The 23,362-nt window shown below is 42.9% G+C and overlaps 1 protein-coding gene and 1 long non-coding RNA gene across 3 annotated transcripts in view; both read left to right on the forward strand.

Moving 5' to 3' along the window:
* Positions 1–39: 39 nt before the first annotated feature.
* On the forward strand, positions 40–1,123 carry LOC147355354 (uncharacterized). The gene is made up of 2 exons (XR_015144441.1): positions 40–575; positions 1,004–1,123. It is a non-coding gene; the product is annotated as an uncharacterized LOC147355354 (long non-coding RNA).
* Positions 1,124–10,511: 9,388 nt separating this feature from the next.
* The window catches only part of SBNO1 (strawberry notch homolog 1), a 57,112-nt gene continuing 44,261 nt past the window's right edge, over positions 10,512–23,362 (forward strand). The window contains exons 1-4 of one of the 2 annotated variants that reach the window (XM_086347355.1): positions 10,512–10,663; positions 19,098–19,229; positions 19,790–19,894; positions 21,784–22,096. In XM_086347355.1, coding sequence (XP_086203481.1) covers positions 19,098–19,229; positions 19,790–19,894; positions 21,784–22,096 — 550 coding nt within the window. In that variant the 5' untranslated portion in view covers positions 10,512–10,663. The remainder of the gene's footprint in view (positions 10,664–19,097; positions 19,230–19,789; positions 19,895–21,783; positions 22,097–23,362) is intronic. The other variant, XM_086347356.1, reaches the window with a different exon arrangement.

The following is a 23,362-nucleotide window of genomic DNA, read 5'->3' on the forward strand; positions in this document are numbered from 1 at the left end:
ATAGGCAAACTCTGGAGGGAAAGCCCGCCCTTTTCCCCGCCTCCTCAGCGGGGGCGGGGCGAGCGTCCGCACTTTCTACAAACGCTTTCGGGACAGGTCTCAGCGGAGGAGGAGGGAGGGGGTTTAAATTTTACCGTCTCTCCGCGTTGATTGGCTGTGCTGGAAGGGGAGCTGCCCTGCCATTGGGGGGCTCCAAACTCCTCCCTCTGGCGGTGCTGAAGCTCCGCCCCGGGGAGATTTAGTCACGCGGCTGGCGGCCCCGGCTCGGTGTAGAACCACAGGGGACTTCCGGTTTTTCTCGGGTTTGACCGGAACCCGACCTTTGACCCCTCGACCCCCCCTTATGGGAAGCTTAGCCCCCAGCAGTTTAACATCCGAACCACCTTTACCTTTTCAGCAGTTTAATCCATTCATTCCTACGTTGCAAGGTTTATGGAGTCTGTTCTTCCAGTATACAAAACCCGCGGGCAGAGTTCTTAAACTGACTTGAATCAGCCTCCCCGAACCAGGGCGATCCTAGCCCAACATACCCCAACTGTTTTACAGATGGGGAAACAGAGGATCAGAAGGAACAGGTAACTCACTTGCTGCCCAACGTCACGGAACAGTTTATTTCTGGGTCCTGGATCAGTCTTTTGAGTCCTAGTCCACTAGAGGGCTTCCCTCACCCCAGGGAAACAAGCCTGCGCCTTTCCCCACCCAGAGGAGCCTCGGTCGGTTAAGTCCCTGAGAAGCACAGGTATCCTAGGTATTCTTTGCTTTGAACACAGATGAGGTGTTCAGTTACAGCTCTTCGCTGGGGATCCTTCCTGGAGATAGGAGCAGAGGTCCATTCTCTCTCTTTGGTTCCCGAGATGATTTTGGAATCCCCACCATTGCCCAAGGACCCTATCATTTGCACCAGGAAAGTAGAAGAGCAAAACAAGGTGATATATGTGAAAGCACTGGGGAAAGTAGGAAGCAACACTTGTCACTCACTGTGCTTTTTGGTATATCATTTCAGCTCTCTGGTCCTCAGCTTATCCAGCTGTCAAATGATGGAGTCATCTGTGATCTGCCAGATTCCTTCCAGCTTCCATAGATATACAGAGGTTTTTACTTTCACTAAAATGCATTAATTCAACATTTATTGAGCTGTTTATTGGCTCTGTCCGATTCCCCAAGGACGCAGTGGCAAATAAGACAGATGCCTAAATTTTTTAGGAAAGAAATAAGAAACCACTTTTTAAAGGTAGTATTAAGGGGCTTCTCTGGCAATCCAGTGGTTTAGATTTTCACTTCCAATGCAGGGGGCACAGGTTTGATCCATGGTCAGGGAACTAAGATCCCAAATGCCATGGGGAGCAGCCAAAAAAAATTTAAACAAATTTAAAGATAATAATAGTGATTAATGCTGTGGGTAAAATGAAAATAGGGAATTTTACAGAGCGTGTGTGGGGAGATGGCTGCTTCTATAGATTGGTGAAGTTGAGAAATCCTCTTTGAGTTCGTGACTTTAGGTTGTACCCTGAATAAGTAAACCCCAAGGGAGAAGATACTCGCAGGTAGAAGAAATAGTGAAAGCAAATCCCCAGAATTGGGGATTAGCTTTGGTTGTTTTAGGAAAGAAAAAGAAACCCAATGTGGTTGGAATTGAGTATATCATGGGGAGAATGGATGGGGCTTCCCTGATAGCTCAGTTGGTGAAGAATCCACCTGCAGTATAGGAGACCCCGGTTCAATTGCTGGATCAGGAAGATCCTCTGGAGAAGGGAAAGGCTACCCACTCTAGTATTCTGGCCTGGAGAATTCCATGGACTGTAGTCCTTGAGGTTGCAAAGAGCCAGACACAACTGAGCGACTTTCACTTTTGGGGAGAATGGAGGGGATCAGGCTGGGAAAGTAGGTAGGGGCTAGATCGAATAGGCCACTGAAGGCTGTGCTGGTCTCTCAGCTGCAGATGCACTCTTCTCTACCCTGCCCAGCAGTATCCATCCTGCAAACTGTATTGCACCTTTGTCAGCTAGTTTTAGGTTCTGTCGATAGGAGAGGAGACTGGAAGGCAGAGGGAGGGACTCACTCGTGCATGCCCTTTTACTTGCTATTCCTATCATGGTAAGTAATGACATTTTGCTTCTGACAGGGCATTTGGTTCACTCTCCAGGTTCGTTCCAGAAATAGCCTCAGTGCGCTACCTCAGAAGTGCCAGCAACAGCCCCTTTTCAGAGTTCTGAGCCCCAGCTTGGCAGGGCCCCTCCCCTGCCAAGGGGAGGCTCTTGAAGGACCAGCACCAACATCATGGTGCCCCTTTCCCAGAGGCATAAGAACCAGCCCTCCAGGAATCCTCTTCTGATTCTTCTTGCTCTGCTAACCCCAACTGCTCTCTTTGTTCTCCGGCCCTAGAAGTAGGAACTGCTTCCTGCTGTTATGATTAAATTACTTCAATGTTCCCTTTTTGCTTGTTCAATCCTCTGCCACCTGTTTAATGAATTGCCTATTTTAAATTCTGTTTTCCTGACCAGACCCTGATGGACCCAAAAGCCATTAATAAGGACTGAGATTTTTATTGCAAGTCTGATAAGAAACTACTGCATGATTTTCTGTTTGTTTAGTATTTATTTGGCTATGCTGAGGCTTAGTTTCTGCACACAGGATTTTCGTTGCATCATGAGGGATCTTTTGTTGCTATGAACTGACTCTCAAGTTGTGGCTCTTGGGCTTAGTTGCTCTGCAGCACGTGGGATCTTAGTTCCCTGTCGGGGATGTGAACCTTCGTCCTCTGCATTGCAAGGCAGATTCTTAGCTACTGGACCACCAGGGAAGTCTCCACTACATGATTTTAAGCCAAGGGTAGATGGATAGATTTGTGAATCTAAAGAGTAATTTTGCAAACAGTTACGCAAACAGAAGGACTGCAGATAGCTACTTAAGTGACAGTAATCTGCACTGAGACCTGGAATCTTGAAGTAACGTGACATGCTTTAGGAATGTCTATTTAATGATCTCCATTTTCCTAAGAGGGCCATACCATGTGGGTGTAATCACTCCAGTGCTGAGATGATTTTCGGAGAAGGCAACGGCACCCCACTCCAGTACTCTTGCCTGGAGAATCCCAGGGATGGAGGAGCCTGGTAGGCTGCAGTCCATGGGGTCTCGAAGAGTAGGACACGACTGAGCGACTTTACTTTCACTTTTCACTTTCACGCATTGGAGAAGGAAATGGCAACCCACTCCAGTGTTCTTGCCTGGAGAATCCCAGGGATGGGGGAGCCTGGTGGGCTGCCGTCTATGGGGTCACACAGAGTCGGACACGACTGAAGTGACGCAGCAGCAGCAGAGATGATTTTCCTTACTCTACTGTTATTTTACATGAATATTTGCTCCAGGCTTTTGCTGTTGTTAAATACTTTAAAAAATTTATTTATTCATTTATTTATTTTTTGGTTGCACTGGGTCTTTGTTGCTGTGTACTTTCTCTAATTGCAGTGAGCAGAGGCTTCTCATTGTGGGGGCTTCTCTTCTTGCAGAGCACTGGCTCTAGACTCCCAGGCTCAGTAGTTGTGACTCAGGCTTAGTTGCCCCTCGGCACATAGAATCTTCCCAGATCAGGGATCCAACCCGTGTCCCCTGCATTGGTGGGCAGATTCTCAACCACTGGACCACCAGAGAAGTCCTGAACACTTTTTCATTGGCATGAGTTCTTATAAGGTTCTACCAAATAGGGTTATGTGTTCCACAATCATGGCTACTGTAATCTACTAACTCCCTTCATCTGTGAGTGCTGGGAAAGATCAAGGGCAGTAGGAGATGGCAGTGACAGAGAATGAGATGGTTGGATAGGATAACTGAATCAATGGACGTGAATTTGAGCCAACTCCAGGAGATAGTGAAGGACAGGGAAGCCTGGCATGCTGCAGTTCATGGGGTTGCAAACAGTTGGACATGACTTAGCAACTGAACAACAAAATATATAATATACATACATTTTCCCATTATATGTGTGTGTATATATGTGTAATATGGATGGATGTGCACAGATGTATAAAATTTCCCATATGTAAATATACACATATATGTTAATATGTACTATATATATTTAGTACATATATACTTGGAACTCAAGCAAATAAGAGTAAAACAATACTCTCCCTACCTCATAGGTTTATTGATAGAATTCAATGAGAGGGGAATTTCTTGGAGGTCCAATGGTTAGGACTCCACACTTTCACTGCGAAGAGTGCAGGTTCAGTCCCTGGTTGGGGAATTAAGATCCTGCAAGCTACAGTGCAGCCAAAAATAAAGAATTAAATGACAAAAATAAAATGTATGGGGATGTAGAAATTTAGCAATTAACTTCTAAATAAAGTTGCAAAATTGCATCTTAATGAGTTGTTGTAATTTGGAGTTATTAACACTTTCTTCTCTTTCTTTTCTTTGGTTCTCTAGAAGGGAGACCAAACTTGAATGAACACAAAAATGGTATCAAGAGTATAGAATGTGGCAAGTGTGTGCTCAGTGCTCAGTCATGTCCAACCCCTCTGTGAGGAGCCAGGCAGGCTACAGGCCATGGGATTCTCCAGGCAAGAATACTGGAGTGGGTTGCCATTTCCTCCTCCAGGGGATCTTCCCCACCCAGGGATTGAACCTGAGTCCCCTGTGTCTCCTGCATTGGCAGGCTGATTCTTTACCACTAGGCCACCTGGGAAGCCCAAAATCTGGCATAGGATAAGAAATAGCCAATGCTGTGAAAAATTTGGCATAGGATGAAAAATAGCGAATGACTTTTATGTTTGATGAGCCTTTTTTTTTTAATCTGTTGTAAATAAACAGGTCTATTTTTTCTCCCTGTATCTCTTTTTAAATTATTTTAAAAACTTTTTTGCCACTGCTGCATGCCATGTGCAATCTTAGTTCTTCAACCAGGGATTGAACCAGCACCTCCTAAAGTGGAAGTGCAGAGTCTTAACCACTGGACAGCCAGGAAAGTCTGCCCCCCTGCCCACTGCCCTCCCCTTCTCCTGGTCCCCCCTTCCCCACTGCCACTTCTGTCTTTAAGAAAAGGTATTACAAGCTAGTTGTTCAATTGATTGGGAATTCATTACAGTTTTAAAAATCATAATTTTATTGAAAAAGCACATGGAAAATATATGCATTGATGAGCAAGGGTAGTTTTTTGTTTGTTTTGAAAGTCAGTTTAGAGATGGTTTAGCAGCACAGCTCAGGCTGTTCAATTTAGAATGGGATTTTTCTCACATTTTTTTGTGTGGGCTTTTTTTTTCAGTAAACATATTAATCTTTAAAAAAATATATATATATTTGGCCACATTGGGTCTTATTTGCAGAACCCAGGTTTTCTCTAGTAGCTCCTTGGCATGTGGGAATCTCAGTTCCCACACTGACCAGGGATCGAACCCCTACCCCTTACATTGGAAGGCAAATTCTTAACCACTGCTGCTAAGTCGCTTTAGTCGTGTCTGACTCTGTGCGACCCCATAGACGGTAGCCCACCAGTCTCCCCCGTCCCTGGGATTCTCCAGGCCAGAACACTGGAGTGGGTTGCCTTTTCCTTCTCCGATGCTTGAAAGTGAAAAGTGAAAGTGAAGTCGCTCAGTCGTGTCCGACTCTTAGCGACCCCATGGACTGCAGCCTACCAGGCTCCTCTGTCCTTGGGATTTTCCAGGCAAGAGTACTGGAGTGGGGTGCCATTGCCTTCTCCTCTAGACCCAAGGAATTCCTGTGAGACTTGTTCTTAATAGTTGCATTAGTTTGCTTGGACTGTTGTTAACAAAGCCCTACAAGCTAAGCAACTTGAGTAACAAAAATGTATCACCTCATGGTTCTAGAGGCTGGAAGTCCAAAACCAAGGTCCTGGCAGGGTTGGTTCCTGCTGAGGAACTGTTTGGAAGATTCTCTTCCATGTTTTTCTCCTAACTCCTGGCGGCAGGCTGGCTTTCTTGACTTGTTGAAGCATCACCCCGACCTCTGGCTTCATTTTCACATGCTGTTCTCCTCTTCTGCATGTCTATCTCCAAATTCCCTTTATAAGGACACAGTCATGTCAGAGTAGTGCCCACCTCAAGGATCTCATTTTAACTTGATTAGATCTGTAAAGACCCTATCTCCAAATAAGGTCACATTCTGAGGTTTATGTCAGGTCTCCAACATATGAATTCGGGGAGGACACAGTTCAACCCATAACCTTTTGTATCCCATAGTTATCCTTTTAAGTTAATAATTTAAATATGGTGTTTTTAAGGGAAAGTTTATAAAAATGAATAGCAGGGCATTCATTATAAATACATTAAATGCATAGGGTGAAAATGCAAGCAGAAATTCTCCCTAGAATTCCCTGGTGATCCAGTGGTTAGGATTCTCACTGCCAAGGGCCCAGGTCAGATCCCTGGTCTGGTAACTAGATCCCACATGCCGCAACTAAGACCCAGTATGGCCAAATAAATAAAAATAAATATAAAATAAAAACCAAGTGGTCTTCCTGGTAATTTCAAAATTGTCAAAAAATTGTAAAAAATAAAAAAGTAAAGGTTGAAAGAAAGTTAAAAAATAAAGGAGGGGCCCCATGTTGCTGATACCCAAACTCCCAGGAGGGGGTTCTGCTCAGCTGGTGTCTCTGAGCTTAGAGAGTGACCTTGTGGATGCTCTCACTGGTCCTCCTGTCTGGAAGGAGAGTTTGGTGTGATGAGGCCAGCTCTACCAGTAAAGTGTGGGAAAAAACTGCAAAATGGATACAGCTCTTGCTGTAGGAAGGAAAGGCATGTGCCAGGGTGAAGAGGTGTTGCTGGGATGAAGTTCACAGGAAACTTTTTCCTCCTCCAGCCTAGCAGCCTCCCTCTAGGCTTACAGAGTGTAACGCTGAAACAGCTGGCAAAGCAGCAGTGTAGTTTTGCAGTGAATCACAAAGGAGAGCACAGATGCTTGAGTTTGGAGCTGAGAAACAGTTTTTTTTTTTTTTAATGAATTTGACTGCACCAGGTCTTAGTTGAGACACTCAGGATCTTCGTTGGCAGCATGCAGGACCTTTACTTATGGCATGAAAACTCTTAGTTGTGGCATGTGGGATTTAGTTCCCTGGCCAAAGATTGAACCCAGGCCCCCTGCATTGGGAATATGGAGTCTTAGCCGCTGGACCACCAGGAACGTTCAGAAAAGCCATGTCTTAATAACTGGTTCACTTGCTTTGTTACTGTCTGTTGTCTCAGCTTTGCTCCTGTCTGTTACACAGAACATTTGTTACAGAAACATGTTTCCTCTTCTTGAAGTTCCCTGTTCACTTCCAGGAGTTAACACCTACTTTTCAAATCTTATGGAGGTTATCACTCTCTCAAGGAAGCCTTCTTTGATTTCCCTGATGAGATCAAATTACTCTAATAGGTTCTGTTAGCTTTTATGTTGCATTGTCACAGTTACAAGTTAACATTTTTTGCTTTGTGGATTAATGCCTACTACTCTGTAAGGGGACCATCCCCGACTCTCCCTCCCCTTGATTTGTTTTTCTTAAACTTGTGTCCCTAACACAATACCTCTAACATATGACTCAATAAATATTTTTTGAATGAAATGAGAAGTACAGTGTAAATATAAATAGCCACAGGGGAGTCGGAGTTGACACCATGACTAAATAGGGAATTTTTCTGAATTATCTGCTTCCAGCAGTATCTCTATTCTGGATGTTTCCAGTAAGTTTTCCTTCTGCCTCTGACCCTCAGTATCTCAGTTTCTATCCCCTGATACAACCACTACTTGTGTTGTCATTCTGAGATGCCCCGAGTGTACATTCAATCAAAATATATTATGTATTCTCATAGACAAAAGTGCTTCCTTCTTGTTAACAACTGTTTCACTGTAGGAAAGTACCACAGTATAGTCAGTTCATCTTTTCTTCAAAGACATTAAGGTTGTTTCCCATCTTTTGCTTCTGCAAATTGCTACTGCCATGAATAACTTTGTGCATAACATTTCTGTGCATATGTGCAGTTGTATAAATATGCCCCGAAACTCCATCTTTTACTTTGGTTCAGGATAAAGAGATGGTGCAGAGATGGCAGCAAGGATCTGGGTGTTGTTTTTTGCCCGAGCCACACAACATGAGATATCTTAGTTCCCCAATCAGTGATTGAACCCTCGCCCCATGCACTGGAAGCACTGCGTCTTAACTGCTGGACTGCTAGGGAAGTCCCTAGAATCTGGCTTAGATGCTCAGAAAGTACCAAAAAGGTGCGTCTAGTCCCAGTGTACAGCTAGAGTTTGGGGGCCACTTGGAAACTGAATTGCTCCAACCAAGCTTCAAAGACAGTGATGCATTAACTACATTCTCTTAGATTTCTTTACTGCATTCTTTCATAATATGACAATTGCTTGTTTGCTGTCAACTGTACTAGATCATAAACTAGTCTACTGGAAAGTAGTGAACAAGACAGATGAATGACTTTGCTTTCCAATGGTTTTTTTTTTTTCGGCCTCTTGCTCTGGGGCAAGTGGGATCTTAGTTCCCCCCATGAGGGGTCTAACCTGAGCCCTGCATTGGAAGGGCACAGTCTTAACCACTGGACTGCCAGGGAAGTTCCTCCAAGGCATTGTTCTTATGGAACTGTTTTTATTATTGTTATCTTTATAGGTGTGTGTATGCAGTAAATGAAATAACAGAAGTGATCAGCAAAGTAATTAACCTTCAATTTAAAATGCCTGGACTTCCCTGGTGGCTCAGACAGTAAAGAATCTGCCTGCAATGCAGGAGACCTGGGTTCAATCCCTGGGTGGGGAAGGTCTCCTGAAGAAGGGACCGACTACCCACTCCAGTATTCTTGCCTGGAGAATTTCATGAACAGAGGAGCCTCGCAGGCTACAGTCCGTGGGGGTCGCAAAGAGTCTGACACGACTGAGCCACTAACATACTTTAAAATATTTATATGTACACATATATAATACAAAGGAATTGATGCTTTTGAACTGTGGTGTTTGAGAAGACTCTTGAGCATCCCTTGGACTGCAAGGAGATCAAACTAGTCCATTCTAAAGGAAATCAGTCCTGACTATTCATTGAAGGACTGATGCTCAAGCTGCAATACTCCAATACTTTGGGCACCTGATGTGACAAACTGACTCATTAGAAAAGACCCTGATGCTGGGAAAGATTGAAGGAAGGAGGAGAAGGGGACGACAGAGGACGAGATGGTTGGATGGCATCACTGATGGGATGGACATGAGTTTGAGCAAGCTCCGGGAGTTGGTGATGGACAGGGAAGCCTGGTCTGTGTCCACGGGGTTGCAAAGAGTGGGACACGACTGAGCGACTGAACTGAACAATACATATTTATGTATATAGACACTACGTTGGAAGACTCTATTCTTGCCGTAATTTTTTCCCCCTCTCCCCTAGCCCCATACTGTCTCTAGAAGAGCTCACGCTTTTACCTCGAAGTTAACCAAACCACTAAATTTGCTTGGAGCACAAGGCGAGTTCGACGCGCCACCGGTAGGGGGCAAGAATCACCCAGCGTGCCCATTACCTAAGCAACGGGTTCAAACAGCATTCTCAGGATGACTTTACAAAAGGGTTACCAAGTTAATTTGTTTATTCTGGGTCAGGTCATTTAGTAGTAGTACCAGTAACAATAATCATAACGGAGAATACAAAAATAAGGAAGAGAGAGGAGGTAGCAACAGACCTGCAGCAATCATTAATTGAGAGCAACAGTTTGTTCCGGTTAGTGGGTGTGCGCGAGAAAAAGAGAAAGAGGGGCTAACCGCGCTCTCACTCCTTAGGATTTGATTATGGTAATAGAACAGCCGAGGGGCTCCAGTTACTTGCGGTTTCACATTAAATAAAGTGCTTTGAGCAAGCCTAGGAAGCAATAAGTAGGCGAATATTTTTTTCTAGAATTCATTAAGGTAACAAGCGTTTCAAAGTGACAGAGACACTATTAGATAACCTACTGGGCCAAAGCCACACACCAAAAACGTTTGAAAACAGCTTCAGGCCCCTCCTAGCGACTTTGAAAGCAGGTGTGGCACGCATGCGCCCGGCCCACCAGCTGACCTCCTCGTGGCAAGTCAAAGCACCGACCTTCTTCCCGACAGCCCGCGGGGGCGAAAGGGCGGAGGAACGGAACTCTCGCGACGTCTTTCGAGCCCCGGCGGAAGCAGTAGACACGTGACTCTCCTAGGCGGCCTTCGCCTTCCCCCCCTCCCCCTTCTCGGAAACCCGGCCCCCTCACCCCTCGCCCACCCGGGAGCCGCGGTAATGGACCGTTTGGGTTCCGGAATTCCCTTGGATCCAACCACTGGTACCCGGTCGGCGGGAGCGACGGAGTTCGTGCTTGGCGGCGAAGGCAGGGGGCAGTCATGGGGGGGTGGAAATCATCTTCCTTCACCTAGGACGGAGGCGGGGCGGAGAGGAGTGCTAGGGAGTAGGGTGTTGGGGGGAGGGAGGAAGTCACGTGGGTCGCGCGGCGCGCGCTGCGTGCGCGCGGCGCCTCATCCGTCGCCCCACCCCCTCCCCGTGGGGCGGGGGGGTTGGGGGAGGGGCGTCAAGATGGCGGCGGGGAGGTAGGCAGAGCCGGACGCCGCTGCTGCCGCCGCCACCGCCGCCTCCGCTCCCGTCGCCTCTGGTTCTTCAAGCTGTCGTCACCTGAGAGAATCTGTTCCGGTGTCGGATCCGGCGGGGAAAGTAAGTCCACCCCTTATCCGTTTTCTGCCTCCACACTCCTTCTCCCGGACAGCCTCCCACTCCCACCCTCTTCGGGGGGCCGTGCGGGGCCGGGCTCGGGGGCGGGGGGAGGCCGCCACCTCACCCTGGCTTGGGGCCCTCCTCGCCGCCCCCTCCGCTGCGCGCCCCGGGGTCTTCGGGGGCACGGTCCCGGCGGCGGCCCCGCCGCGCTCGCTTCCTCCGCCCGTCAGCGCCGGGCCCTGCGGTCGCCGCGCGTGGGGCTCTCGGGCCCCGAGGGCGCGCTGTCCGGGGTTGGAGACACCTCGTTTAAGCGAGGAGTCAGCGTCTGCGGACGCCGGCTCCGGCTCTGCTTGGGTCGCCCCCTTTGGTTCCGCGGCTAGACCAGGGTCTGTGAGGTCCCGGGACCCGCAGAAAAGTGAGCTCCGCAGTCCTTCAAAAGTCCTCGTACCCAGGCATTGCTCCGGTTCAGGGCGAGAGTGCGGGGAGCGACGGGACACCGCACCTACAATTTGCTGGTCACCTCGCTGTCGGGGTGGTGGGGACGGTACGTGGGACACGTGGGGCCACCTTCACGCTTCACCCAGTGATGAGGTTAATTTTGCCCCAAGCTGGCTCGCCCGCCTCCTAGACGCTAAGCAGGCATCTGTGGAGGGGCAAGTCGGTTGGGGATTTGCTTACTTTTAGAGTGTTTGGCGTAACGAGCATCTAAAGTTCCCCAAACCAGTGTATGCTGGTGGTTTCCCAGTAGTGGTTTGAAGTCGGTTTAACCGCTGAGGAGATTTGGATGTTCCTGAACCCTTGTGATTGTTTCTTTCCTGACCCTGGCATCCAGCTCCTCCCCTTTCCACCCCGGCTTTGTGCTTCTGTTTGGTTAATGTTTGCGGACCACTAACTTGATCCTCGCACGGAGAAGCTCTTTTTTATGTGCGTGCTCGGTTTACTGTGGGAGGCTTTTGTTTTGGGGAGTCGCTGGTTGAGAAACGTGGGAAAAGAACGGGAGAGAAAATGAGAGTCAAAGAAAGCAACGTTTTTATCCATTGAATTGCGCAGCCAATTGTAACTGCACCCGGAAGTTTGTACTGAACACGTGTTGATGAGAGAAGGTTAAAAGCTGGGTCCCCTTTGACCTTTGAAGTTGATTATTAGCAATTTATGTTGAGTTAAATATTTCATATTCTCAATGTAACCAGAATTAGAGACGGAATGGGGTTCTAAAGTGTCGGCCAAGGAGGGCCCAGAAACCTGTCAAATCCTTAGTTGCTCTCTATCGCTATTCCTCCTAACAGTTGCAGTCACTTAAACCAGCTAACAGTGCGAAGGGATCCCATATTTTCCCGGTTATTTACGGCAGTCAGAACTGATTTTTGTAAGCAATGGGGAAAGCCTTCATCACTGCACAAAAGATAGTCTGTACAGAATTTCTAGGGTAAAATGTAGAATTTACTGCTGGTAGGACATTAGTTTTGCAAGCAAGGGGACATTTTATTTTCATGTTTAAAGAAGTTGTTTCCAGTGTTTACCTTACCAGAGAAGACATCTTTACTGTTTTCCTCTGGCTTCTGCTTTTTATCTCCCAGTCTATTTCCAGTCTAAATTTATTCCTTACAGTTCTTCAGAAATTTAAGTAAATTTTACTTCAGTTGCTGGATAAGTGTTAAAAAGGGAGGTTTAGTGAGTGACTTATAGTTGATAAATTCATTCATCCAGTCATTCGTCCATTGAGTGCTTTTATGTTTCAGGCAGTTTTACAGGTTTTAAGGGCGTTACTGAGATTACCATTTAAAATGTGCAGTATGGAGATTTTTAAAGTCGTCCTCGTGCCGCTCCCCCCCCACCCCCCAACCCGCGAAGACTTTAGGTACAGATAACATTTTGGCCTTTCTTAGTCTCTAAACTGAGCTTTGATTTGAGATTTGCTGACCTGCCTGTGAAGTAAGAAAGCAGGCAGGTCTGAGGGCTGGTCTTCACAAGTTACCTGACTTTTCAGGTAACTTGAGGCCCTGTGGGTTTTTGAACATTGGAGTAAAGAAAGATACTTTCTGAGAGGAATTGTTTTCTGTTAAATACCCAATTAGTAGCCAAAATGATGTAATCCTTAAGTTTTTGCTCTTGTCTTTTTTTATGCTAATTGACAGATCCACTTTGATGTGGCTGAACTGAGTATTAAGGACAGCCTTGGGATACCACTGAAATTTTCTGTAGATGGAAAGGATAGGCTCTTGAAGAGCAGGAACTCTCTTATGAACAAAAAATATATATATGGTATAAAACCCATCAAATTAATTTGGTTATTTACTTCTTAGCAGACAGTATGTAGCACAGAGCAGTGATTTTCAAACCTTTTTACTGTATTCCATAGTAAGAAATGTGTTTTATATTGTGAACTCTAGCACATTAATACATGTGTAGAACTGAGTTTTATATAACAATGTTTACCTTTTACTGTGTGCTGCACTATATTCTGTATTTAACATATTTGAATAGTCTGTATTTGAAACATTTGAAAAATACCGGTCATAACGTAAATTATTTGACAACTCGTTGTGTTGTGACTAGCAGTTTGAAACATACTGGTATGGGATTCAAAGCACAGGATCTGGGAGGTGTGGTATCAGCCCTCCTAGGTTTGTAACTCTGCTCCAAGCTTGCTTTGTTGTTAACTTGTTACAGTTCATCTCTCTAAGCCTCAGTATCTCATCTCCAACAAGGGGATAACAGGTAATTTTTACTTATGGATTATTTTGAGAGTTAAGAGAAAAAAAGTCCAACCATCCAGTGAATGTTGGGAAGACTAGCCATCTGATTTTAATGTTGTGATTAAGAACGTAGTTTCACCCTCCTCCCCCGTTCTTTCTCATGGTGCTTTTTCAAAACATTTTTGGAACTTGTATATAATCTGCACATTCCTTTGTGATTCCATTCTTTCTATAGATTTTGCAGTCACAGTGAGGGGAGGGGCATGTCAATGAGCAATTGCTGCTTGGGGAAGTAGGTGTTAAAAAACACAGATTATACCTTTTTAGGTAAAGAAAATTTTCTTTAGCAAACTTGTTTATATCTACGTTCCCTTCTACCTAATAGTCTTAAGGAACCAGTGCCCGGTAGACACTTAATGAATACTTGTTGATGGACTTACCAGTTAAATTCAAAGTGGATCATTATCCTTCAGATTCTTAAGCTAAATGTCAGTCATCAGATATCCGGGCTGGGTAAAAACAAAAGTTGGGTCAAAAATCAGATGTGTTTAGCACTACTAAATAATGAGAAAAATCCTTTTCAGGCAAAGATTTTTTTTTTTTTTTTTGAGGATAGTTGCTTTACAGTATTATGTTGGCCTTTGCCATATATCCGTGGAGTCATAAGAGACACAACTGAGCGACAAACACACTGCCATATAGCAACATGAATCAGCCACAAGTATACGTATGGCCCCTCCCTAAGATAATTTTTTTTAAAGATACTTCTTAAAAATGATACTATGTGTACACATCTGAAGATGTCTGCCACTTTCCTCTAGATATGCTGGTTAACTGGACAAATTGAAAGTATGACCTGAGTAAAAAAGAGCTGGTATTTTATAGAGCTAATATGGAAGTTAATTATTGAATTAAAATGCGAACAGGTAAAGTTTATATTCTGGAAATAAGGTGTTGCATCAGCAATTTGAAGAAAAACATTTTTTGAACTTTGAAGTAATGTTTATCAGTATGATAGTTAATAGCTAGAATTGCAACCCACTCCAGTGTTCTTGCCTAGAGAATGTCAGGGATGGGGGAGCCTGGTGGGCTGCTGTCTGTGGGGTCGCACAGAGTCGGACACCACTGAAGCGACTTAGCAGCAGCTAATATTTATCCCAAGTAGTATAACATTTAATTATTGGAGGAGAAAATGGCAACCCACTCCAGTGTTCTTGCCTGGAGAATCCCAGGGACTGCTGGGCCTGGTGGGCTGCTGTCTCTGGGGTCGCACAGAGTCGGACACAACTGAAGCGACTTAGCAGCAGCAGCAGCATAACATTTAATCAACACAGCAATCCTATAAAATAGGTTCTCATTTTATTCCCATGTGAAGATGAGGAAACTGAGTCGTTGTTACTTGACTTTCTCATACTACTGGCAGTATGCTAAGCCATGTGTTCTGTTTGACTCCCACTTCAACCTCTGTGGTGTGCTGCTGCCACTGCAGATACATCCCTCGTGTCTTTCCAGAGCTGTGAAGGATCTGCTTTGGTCTCAACAAGAGGAACCTTGTCTTTGTTGATAGGTTTCAGTGTTGGTATTCTCGGTGGGAACTGTATCCTTTCATTCTTCTGATTGGCTGTTGTTTCTCCGGATTCTTTTCCTGCCAAGGATATTTCTTAGTTTCTCTTTACTACTGTTTTATTTATTATTTGTTATTTATCATTGATATTTTGATAGATGTACTGTTTGAACAGGTGATATTTTTGAAAGTATTTATGATAAAATAGAACCTTTTTGTTGTTCATTGTTTGAAATAGAATCACTCTATGGTTAGTAACTTTTAGGTTTGTTAGGTTCAGTTCAGTCGCTCAGTCATGTCCGACTCTCTGCGACCCCATGGACTGCAGCACGCCAGGCCTCCTTGTCCATCACCAACTCCCAGAGTTTACTCAGACTCATGTCCATTGAGTCTGTGATGCCATCCAGCCATCTCATCCTCTGTCATCTCCTCCTCCCGCCTTCAATCTTTCCCAGCGTCAGGGTCTTTTTAAATGAGTCAGTTCTTCGCATCAGGTGGCCAAAGTATTTGTTAGGTTGCTGCTGCTAAGTCACTACAGTCATGTCCGACTCTGTGCGACCCCATAGATGGAAGCCCACCAGGCTCCCCCATCCCTGGGATTCTCCAGGCAAGAACACTGGAGTGGGTTGCCATTTCCTCCTCCAATGCGTGAAAGTGAAAAGTGAAAGTGAAGTCGCTCAGTCATGTCCGACTCTTAGCAACCCCAGGGACTACAGCCTACCAGGCTCCTCCGTCCATGGGATTTTCCAGGCAAGAGTACTGGAGTGGGGTGCCATTGCCTTCTCGGTTGTTAGGTTGCTACTACATATTAAATGTCACCGGAGGTCTGTGAAATCTTTGTAGACACTGTGACAGTTCTTTTGCACATAATGGTATTTGCGTTTACATTATATACTTTCAAAATGAGAATGTTGTTTTCCCTCTCAGGAATATATCTTACTTGTTTGTAAAATGTGGAGAAGGTTGCATAATATAACCTTTTAGGGGCTCTGTTAGCTTGAGCACTGAAATTCTATAAGTCTGTAATAGTTTCAGAATAGGAATATGATTAAATATTAAGGGTTTTTGCTTAATAAAGTTACACACTGGCATAGATGTTTTCTCTATATCCCCTTCCCTGCTTCTCATTGCAAAAAAAAAGTATAAATAGGAAATCTTTGCCCAATTGGCTTGAGAGAAAGGCTCTAGGTTTTATTTGTATATAAGATGTGTATAAAATTAAAATCTTTTTCACTAATAGTTTGTGAAAGACAATGTCTCTTACAGTATTGTCACCGCTTGGTCACTCCTCAGATCAGAGGGTCTCAAGTTGTGATTCCTATGAACTTTGAAGAGATCACTGATAATGTTACTTACAAGTGTTGCTGTTATCTCTTGTATGAATGCCAACAAGTTTCTTCCCCAGATTCCTCTCTTCTGTAATATTTTTGTACTTTTAATTGTAGTTGTTCGGAAAATATATTTCAAAAAGCTCATGAATTCAGTAACACTTAAATGATTTTTTGTTGAAATAAATTAATGATATTTGTGTACTTTTGAGTATAATTAGGTCATTGGTCCTAGTGAAGTATTTTATAATTGAAAATGTATTTTTTTAAGCATCAATTTAGCACTCTTGGTACATATGTACTATGTACTAGAATAGTAATTTGTAAAGTATGGTCAACTATTATTTATTACTTCCTTATTAGAGTAGTTTGTCAATTTTATATTAAATCCATGTTGGGATATTTCTCCTTGTCTCCTCTGGCATCTGGTTCTTTCATACTATTTCCATCTTGCTGTGTAATATCAACACTCCCCATTACAGTTCAGACAGGCATTTATTCTGAAGTTAAGTATTAAAACTCCACACCAACATTGACTTCTTTATCTACTGATTGGAAAGAGATGGCATGACTTTGGGAGTTAGAGAAGTCTAGATCTAGGTGTGGCCTTGGGTGGGTAATTTAAACTTTTTGAGCCCTAGTTTCGTGTCTAGGATTGTAGTACCTATCTTGCTAAGGGTTGTCATGGACTAGTGATGTACATGAAGAGCTAAGTACGCCGCAAGGCTTGTGAAAAATAGTGAAAGTCGCTCAGTTGTGTCCTACTCTCTGCAACCCCATGGACTATACAGTCCATAGAATTTTCCAGGCCACAATACTGGAGGGGTAGCATTTACTTTATCCAAGGTAGCTTCCCAACCCAGGGATCAAACCCAGATCTCCCACATTGCAGGTTGATTCTTTACCAGCTGAGCCACCAGGGAAGCCCAAGAATACTGGAGTGGGCTTCAGTATTCTTCTCCAGCAGATCTTCCCAACCCAGGAATTGAACCGGGGCCTCCTGCATTGCAGTCTGATTCTTTACCAACTGAACTTTCAGGGAAGCTCAAAAGACACTTAATCACTGTCAGTTCCCTTCCTCCTGTCTGCTCAAAATGCTTTCTTCCTTAGACTTCATTTCTCTGAAAAATTTTGGGGAGATCTTCTTTGGGCTCTTTTCTTTTTTAAACAGCAGGTCTCCCCTTAGTTTGTTTCTCAGTGTCTGTGGTTTCCACCTGAAACTCATTCATACTTCCTTTAGAACATCTTTCTAAATGATGTACAGATGACATAGATTTATCTAGTAGAGAATTTCTCTGTTAAAATGTCCTGATTTCATCTAGAAGAGTAGTTCTTGTATGTTGGGAAGTCGTGATATTCTTGGCTAACAACGTTTTTTTTTTGTTTGGTAGGACATAATGAAACATTTAATTCTATTGCACAGTCTGAAAACAAGTGGACTAACTGAAATTAGAATATTATTTATGTAGCATGAAATTAGTTCTCTGAGAAAAACCAAGCGGTCAGATTGCCCATAAGTATGTTTGTATGTATAAATTGGTTATTTTAGATAAATTAATGAGAAAAGTTAAAATTGAGAAAGCTCTGTTAAACTTTATTTTTCCTTACAAAATAGATAAAAATCCATCTTAGTGGTAGAATACTTTGATCTGGCTTGGGAAACTTCAACTGAAAATGTGTCTGCCTACTCGAAATAGGCATCCCCCCACCCCCCCTCCACCGAACTCCATGTATCTTTAGGTCTCCTGGGCTCAACCTCCCCCCCAGCCCATTTTCTCATGGCTTAATTCTAATCCTTTACCAACTTTTATACTCTATGTGTATTTCATGTTCCCTCTTTCATTTTGAGCTTTTATTTAAACTTACGGATTCTCCTTCGTAAATATCCTGGAATCCATTCCCCCTTCTTTATCTCTGTACTCTGCTCTTAACACCGTATTATCTTTTTCCTGGTCTGCTGTAGCAGTTTCCTAAGATGTCTCCCTGCTTTGGTCTTACTCTACCCATTCTCAGTTTGCTTCCACACCGCTATGGAGTAATTTTTCTAAGCCACAGATCTGACTACATCATGCGATTCTCTATCTGAAAACCCTTTAGTAACTGCTGTTGCCCTTAAGATTAAATGTGCTCCAGCGCATAGTGAACAGGCTGCAGTGATAATCTCCTGTCTCTCTCCATCACCTTTGCGAACCTCATATTTCTGTTCTGAGCTTCCATACCCACGGTGAACATGGTGAATTACTGTAGCCATCTTTTCTGGAGTGCCAGTATCTTTGTGCTGCCATGAGTTTGAATGCACTATCCAGAAGATCCTCGTCTGCCTGGCAATTTCTTACCTGGGACTTGCTTGCATTGTCATCTTTGTAACCTCTCTCTCCAGGTTAATTCACCATTTCCTTCTCTGTTCCCACAGCATTTTGTAGACATAGACTCTTGCTGTGATTTACATACTTCTTTGTCCATTCCACCTTTTTTAATCATCCACTTTATTTTTGAATTACGTAGTGTGGCTTTTCTTTCTTTTTAAAAAATATTTTATTTGGTTGTGAACTCTTCATTGTGGTATGTGGGATCTAGTTCCCTGACTAGGGATTGAACCTGGGCCCCTTGCACTGGGAGCGCAGAGTCTTAGCCACTGGACCACCAGGGAAGTCCCTTGTCCTTTCCATCTTAATGTGAATTTCTTTGGATAAGAGACTATTTTCATCTGTTTTTGCCTGCTATGTAGAAGATTCTTCATAAATATTGAATAAATGGATTTGGTAGAAAATACTGGTTTATATTTAGAAGAGCGTTAGTTGTCGTCCTAAGTTTTTTATGTTAATATTTAATATTTTGTTCTAAAGATGGTGGAACCAGGGCAAGATTTACTGCTTGCTGCTTTGAGCGAGAGTGGAATTAGTCCAAATGACCTCTTTGATATTGATGGTGGAGATGCGGGGCTTGCAACTCCAACACCTACCCCTCCCATACAGCAGGTAAGAGTTTTCCAAAGCATCTGTAAAAAGTGAATTTTTTCTTAGTTTTATTTTCTGTTATAGAAATAGGTATTAATAAGTTAATTTTAAATATGCATGTGAACATTATTTTTATGTTGAGTGTTAGTGTTCATTCACAAGGTGGAAAATAACTTGTTGTGCAGATCAAGATGTTTTCTGCTTTGATATATGGTGATATAAAAGCAGGAGATGAATTGCTTAGAGTTATTATGGGAGGACCACTAATCTCAATACTTGTCTTTGTACTTTATAGGAACATTTTTCTGAGATTTCACACATTTTTCATTTTTTGTGTAGGTTTTACGATACACACTCTCTGAAAGCAAAAATAAGATTCTGGTGTTAGTGTAGTTTAATGAAGATATTATGCTTATAAATATTGTTATTTTGTACCTGGTATCAGTGGTTTTACATTCCATTTGAATGTAAAGCTTGGATTTTTTTTTGTTTAATTTTAATGAAATAAATACATCTCTTGTTCTTGAAACAGAATTCACTGCCATCATTCTTTGTTTCTTTCTCTGATGTTTTCTCTCCAGTCAGTGCCACTTAGTGCATTAGAACTAGGTTTGGAGACTGAAGCAGCAGTTCCTGTTAAACAAGAACCAGAGACGGTACCTACTCCAGCACTTCTAAATGTTAGGGTAAGAATTATTTAGATTTGGCATTGCTATGAAAATAGTTTAGGATTATAGTCATAAAATAACCTTTATTATAAAATAGTTTATTTTACTAGTTCTGCTTTTTGCTGCTTTCCCAATATTTTACTCTCACCTACTTTCACGACTGAGGACTGAACTGAATTTTATAAAACATTTCTTTCACTCTTCTGTTATGTTGATCAAAAGATAGGAAAAAAACATTTTTTTAGTTTATTTATTGAAAATGATCAAGAATTCATGAAGTAAAGATGAACTACACATTATCCCATTACATTTTTCATTTTAATCAGTTTGGTCCATTGGCACATATAATAATTACTATGCTTTAAATGTAGAGTTCCTCATCTTGCTTTAAACATAGCAGTTTTGTTGTTGGCAGCTATGCCTTATGGGGTCTCAGCTTCCCCTATCAAGAATTGAACCCTGGCCCTGGCAATGAAAGCCTGGAATCCTAACCACCAGGGCATCAGGGAACTCCCTAAACATAGAAATTACTTATTTAAGAGCCCTAGTGGTATAAATTATTAGATAAACTGTTAGGTTAAAATTTGATGACTTTGTGATAAAGTATTATTGAAAGTTACATTTAAAATTGATAAATTGTAATCTAGAAGATTCTTGTTAGAAAAGCCATGGAGAAATAACAGATACTTTGAAGAGGGCAGAAAGTAGAAATAGATTTAAATTTATAAAAATATCTTAGTTGTACTTTAGTTGTAGAAGTCATAGACATACTGTTATCCTCAGATCTTGACTTTTTAAAAAATTTTTGTCCAGTTCCTAACTCCCATTCCCAACTAAAAAAGATAAAATGCTATATAGCTTTGTCTTAGACTCAAAGGAAGAATCCATATTATCACTAACCTTTGTAATTTACCTGGGTGGATTTTTCATATGTCATAGGAACTTAAAACTCTGCTTGGTGGCTTTATCTTAGTAAATTAAACATCAGTATAGTCTGTACAGTAGACAAAAAACACTCTATAGGAATCATAGAATGTTAGACATGAAAAATGATCCTCAGTGATTTGCCTAGGGTTATCTTATTAGTTGAAGCGGTGCTGGGATTAGAAATTATGTTCCTAGTCCTTGTGTTATGTAGGGTTGCTGTACATCACAGCTTACTTAGGATACTCTCATTTTATGCTTGCTGCCCTCAGCATTACTGCTATACCTTCTTTACCTTAAAGTGGTGTATTTTAACTTGGCTGTAGTTTAGTTGCTAGGTCATGTCCGACTCTTTGCCACCGCGTGGACTGTAGCCCTTCAGACTCCTCTCCATGGGATTTCCCAAGCAGGAATACTGGAGTGGGTTGCCATTTCATTCTTCAGGGGATCTTCCCAACCCAGAGATGAAACCAGCACCTCCTGTATTGGCTGGTGGATTCTTTACCACTGAGCCACCAGGGAAGCCCTTTAACTAGGTAGTTTATAGCTAATGATTATTAGAAATGAAGTGCCAGTGGTTAGCTAAGATTCTTAAGTCAGTTTTAGATTTTTAAATGGCCTCCTCTGTTTATGGATATGAGTTGCACTAGAGAGTAAAGCGGAGAAGGCAATGGCACCCCACTCCAGTACTCTTGCCTGGTAAGATGGATGGATGGAGGAGCCTGGAAGGCTGCAGTCCATGGGGTCGCTGAGGGTTGGACATGACTGAGCGATTTCCCTTTCACTTTTCGCTTTCATGCATTGGAGAAGGAAATGGCAACCCACTCCAGTGTTCCTGCCTGGAGAATCCCAGGGACGGGGGAGCCTGGTGGGCTGCCGTCTATGGGGTCACACAGAGTCGGACACGACTGAAGTGACTTAGCAATAGCAATAGAGAGTAAAGAATTTTTCACAGGTGTGATGTATATGGTTTTCTTTTCTAGCAGCAGCCTCCATCTACTACAACATTTGTGCTGAATCAAATAAATCAGCTTCCAACCTTGGGATCTACAATTGTAATGACTAAGACACCACCTGTAACCACGAATAGGCAAACCATCACTTTAACGAAGTTCATTCAGACAACTGCAAACACACGCCCTTCAGTCTCAGCACCAGCAGTACGAAATGCCATGACTTCCGCACCTTCAAAAGACCAAGTTCAACTGAAGGACCTGCTAAAAAATAATAGTCTGAATGAACTCATGAAACTGAAGCCACCTGCTAATATTGCTCAGCCAGTTGCAACAGCAGCTAGTAAGTCTTTGTTTTCAGTAGTGTCAACTTGCTGCCTTTGTTAAGATATGTCAGTGTGTTTTCAGGGGTGTACTTAGGTCTTGAAAGAACTGAGCATGAAAGATGACGTCTGCATGACTCTCCTTCAAGGGAGCAAACATTTAAAAGCTTTAAGCTTTGAGATAATGTGTGGAATTGAGAAGCTACATTAACACTATGAGATCTCAAGTTTTGTATATTGTGAATAGCTGGCTGACATATTTCTCAGTCCTTTAAATCATTGCTTCTCAAACTTTATACCTGTGAGTCACCTGGGGATCTTTTTATTTAAAAAAAATTATTTATTTTGGCTGCTCTGAGTCGTCTTTGTTACTTATTGGCTTTCTCTGGTAGTGACGAGCAGGGACTCCTCTCTAGCTGCTGTGCTTAGGCTTCTCATTGGAGTCACTTCTCTTGTTGTGGAGCACACACTCTAGGGTGCTTGGGCTTCAGTAGTGTGGCTCTCAGACTCTAGGGTATGGGCTCAGTAGCTGTGGTGCATGGGCTTGGTTGCCCATGGCATGTGGAATCTGCCCAGACCAGGAATCTAACCCATGTCCCCTGCATTGGCAGCCTGATTCTTAACCACTGGACTACCAGGGAAGTCTTTACATGGGAGTCTTGTTAAAAAACAGAATCAGATTCAATAGGTCTGGGGTGGGGCCCAAGATTCTGCGTTTCTAATGAACTTTTTAGAGTTGCTGTTACTGGTGGTCTTTGGACCATGCTTAAGGTAACGGGCTGATGCTTTGCTCTAATTCCTACAGTTTTATGATCTTACCTGTCATTAGCTTCATTGCTTGTTGGTAGTTGTGTTTTTAGTGAATTTTTTTTTAAATAAACTTTTATTGTAAACTAATTCACTATATTTTCTTCTAAGTGAGCACTCATAATGCTTTTTAAATAATAGCTTTATTGAGGTAATTCACATACCATTGTACCTTCTAAAGGGGTACAAGTCAGTGGATTTTAGTATATTCACAAGAATTGTTCAATTACCACTAGGTAATCTAATATTTTAAGTGTAGGTTTAGATCTAAAGAGAAAAAGCTCAACAGTGGTTTGATCACTTTTTTTAGAAATTCATTTGTGTGTAAAGAATGTAAATTTTACAGTTAGTTTTTCTTTATAGAGTGGCTTATTTATTCCTCAGTTATTTAAGAGATAATTTGTTTGTTTATTTTTGGCTGAATTGGGTGGCTTGCTGGATCTTAACTCCCTGACCAGGGATCAAACCTGTGCCCTTGG

Source organism: Bos grunniens, chromosome 17 (genome assembly GCF_055505025.1).
Source record: "Bos grunniens cultivar Pamir isolate PY7600 chromosome 17, Bosgru_T2T1.0, whole genome shotgun sequence".
NCBI classification, from domain to species: Eukaryota; Metazoa; Chordata; class Mammalia; order Artiodactyla; family Bovidae; genus Bos; species Bos grunniens.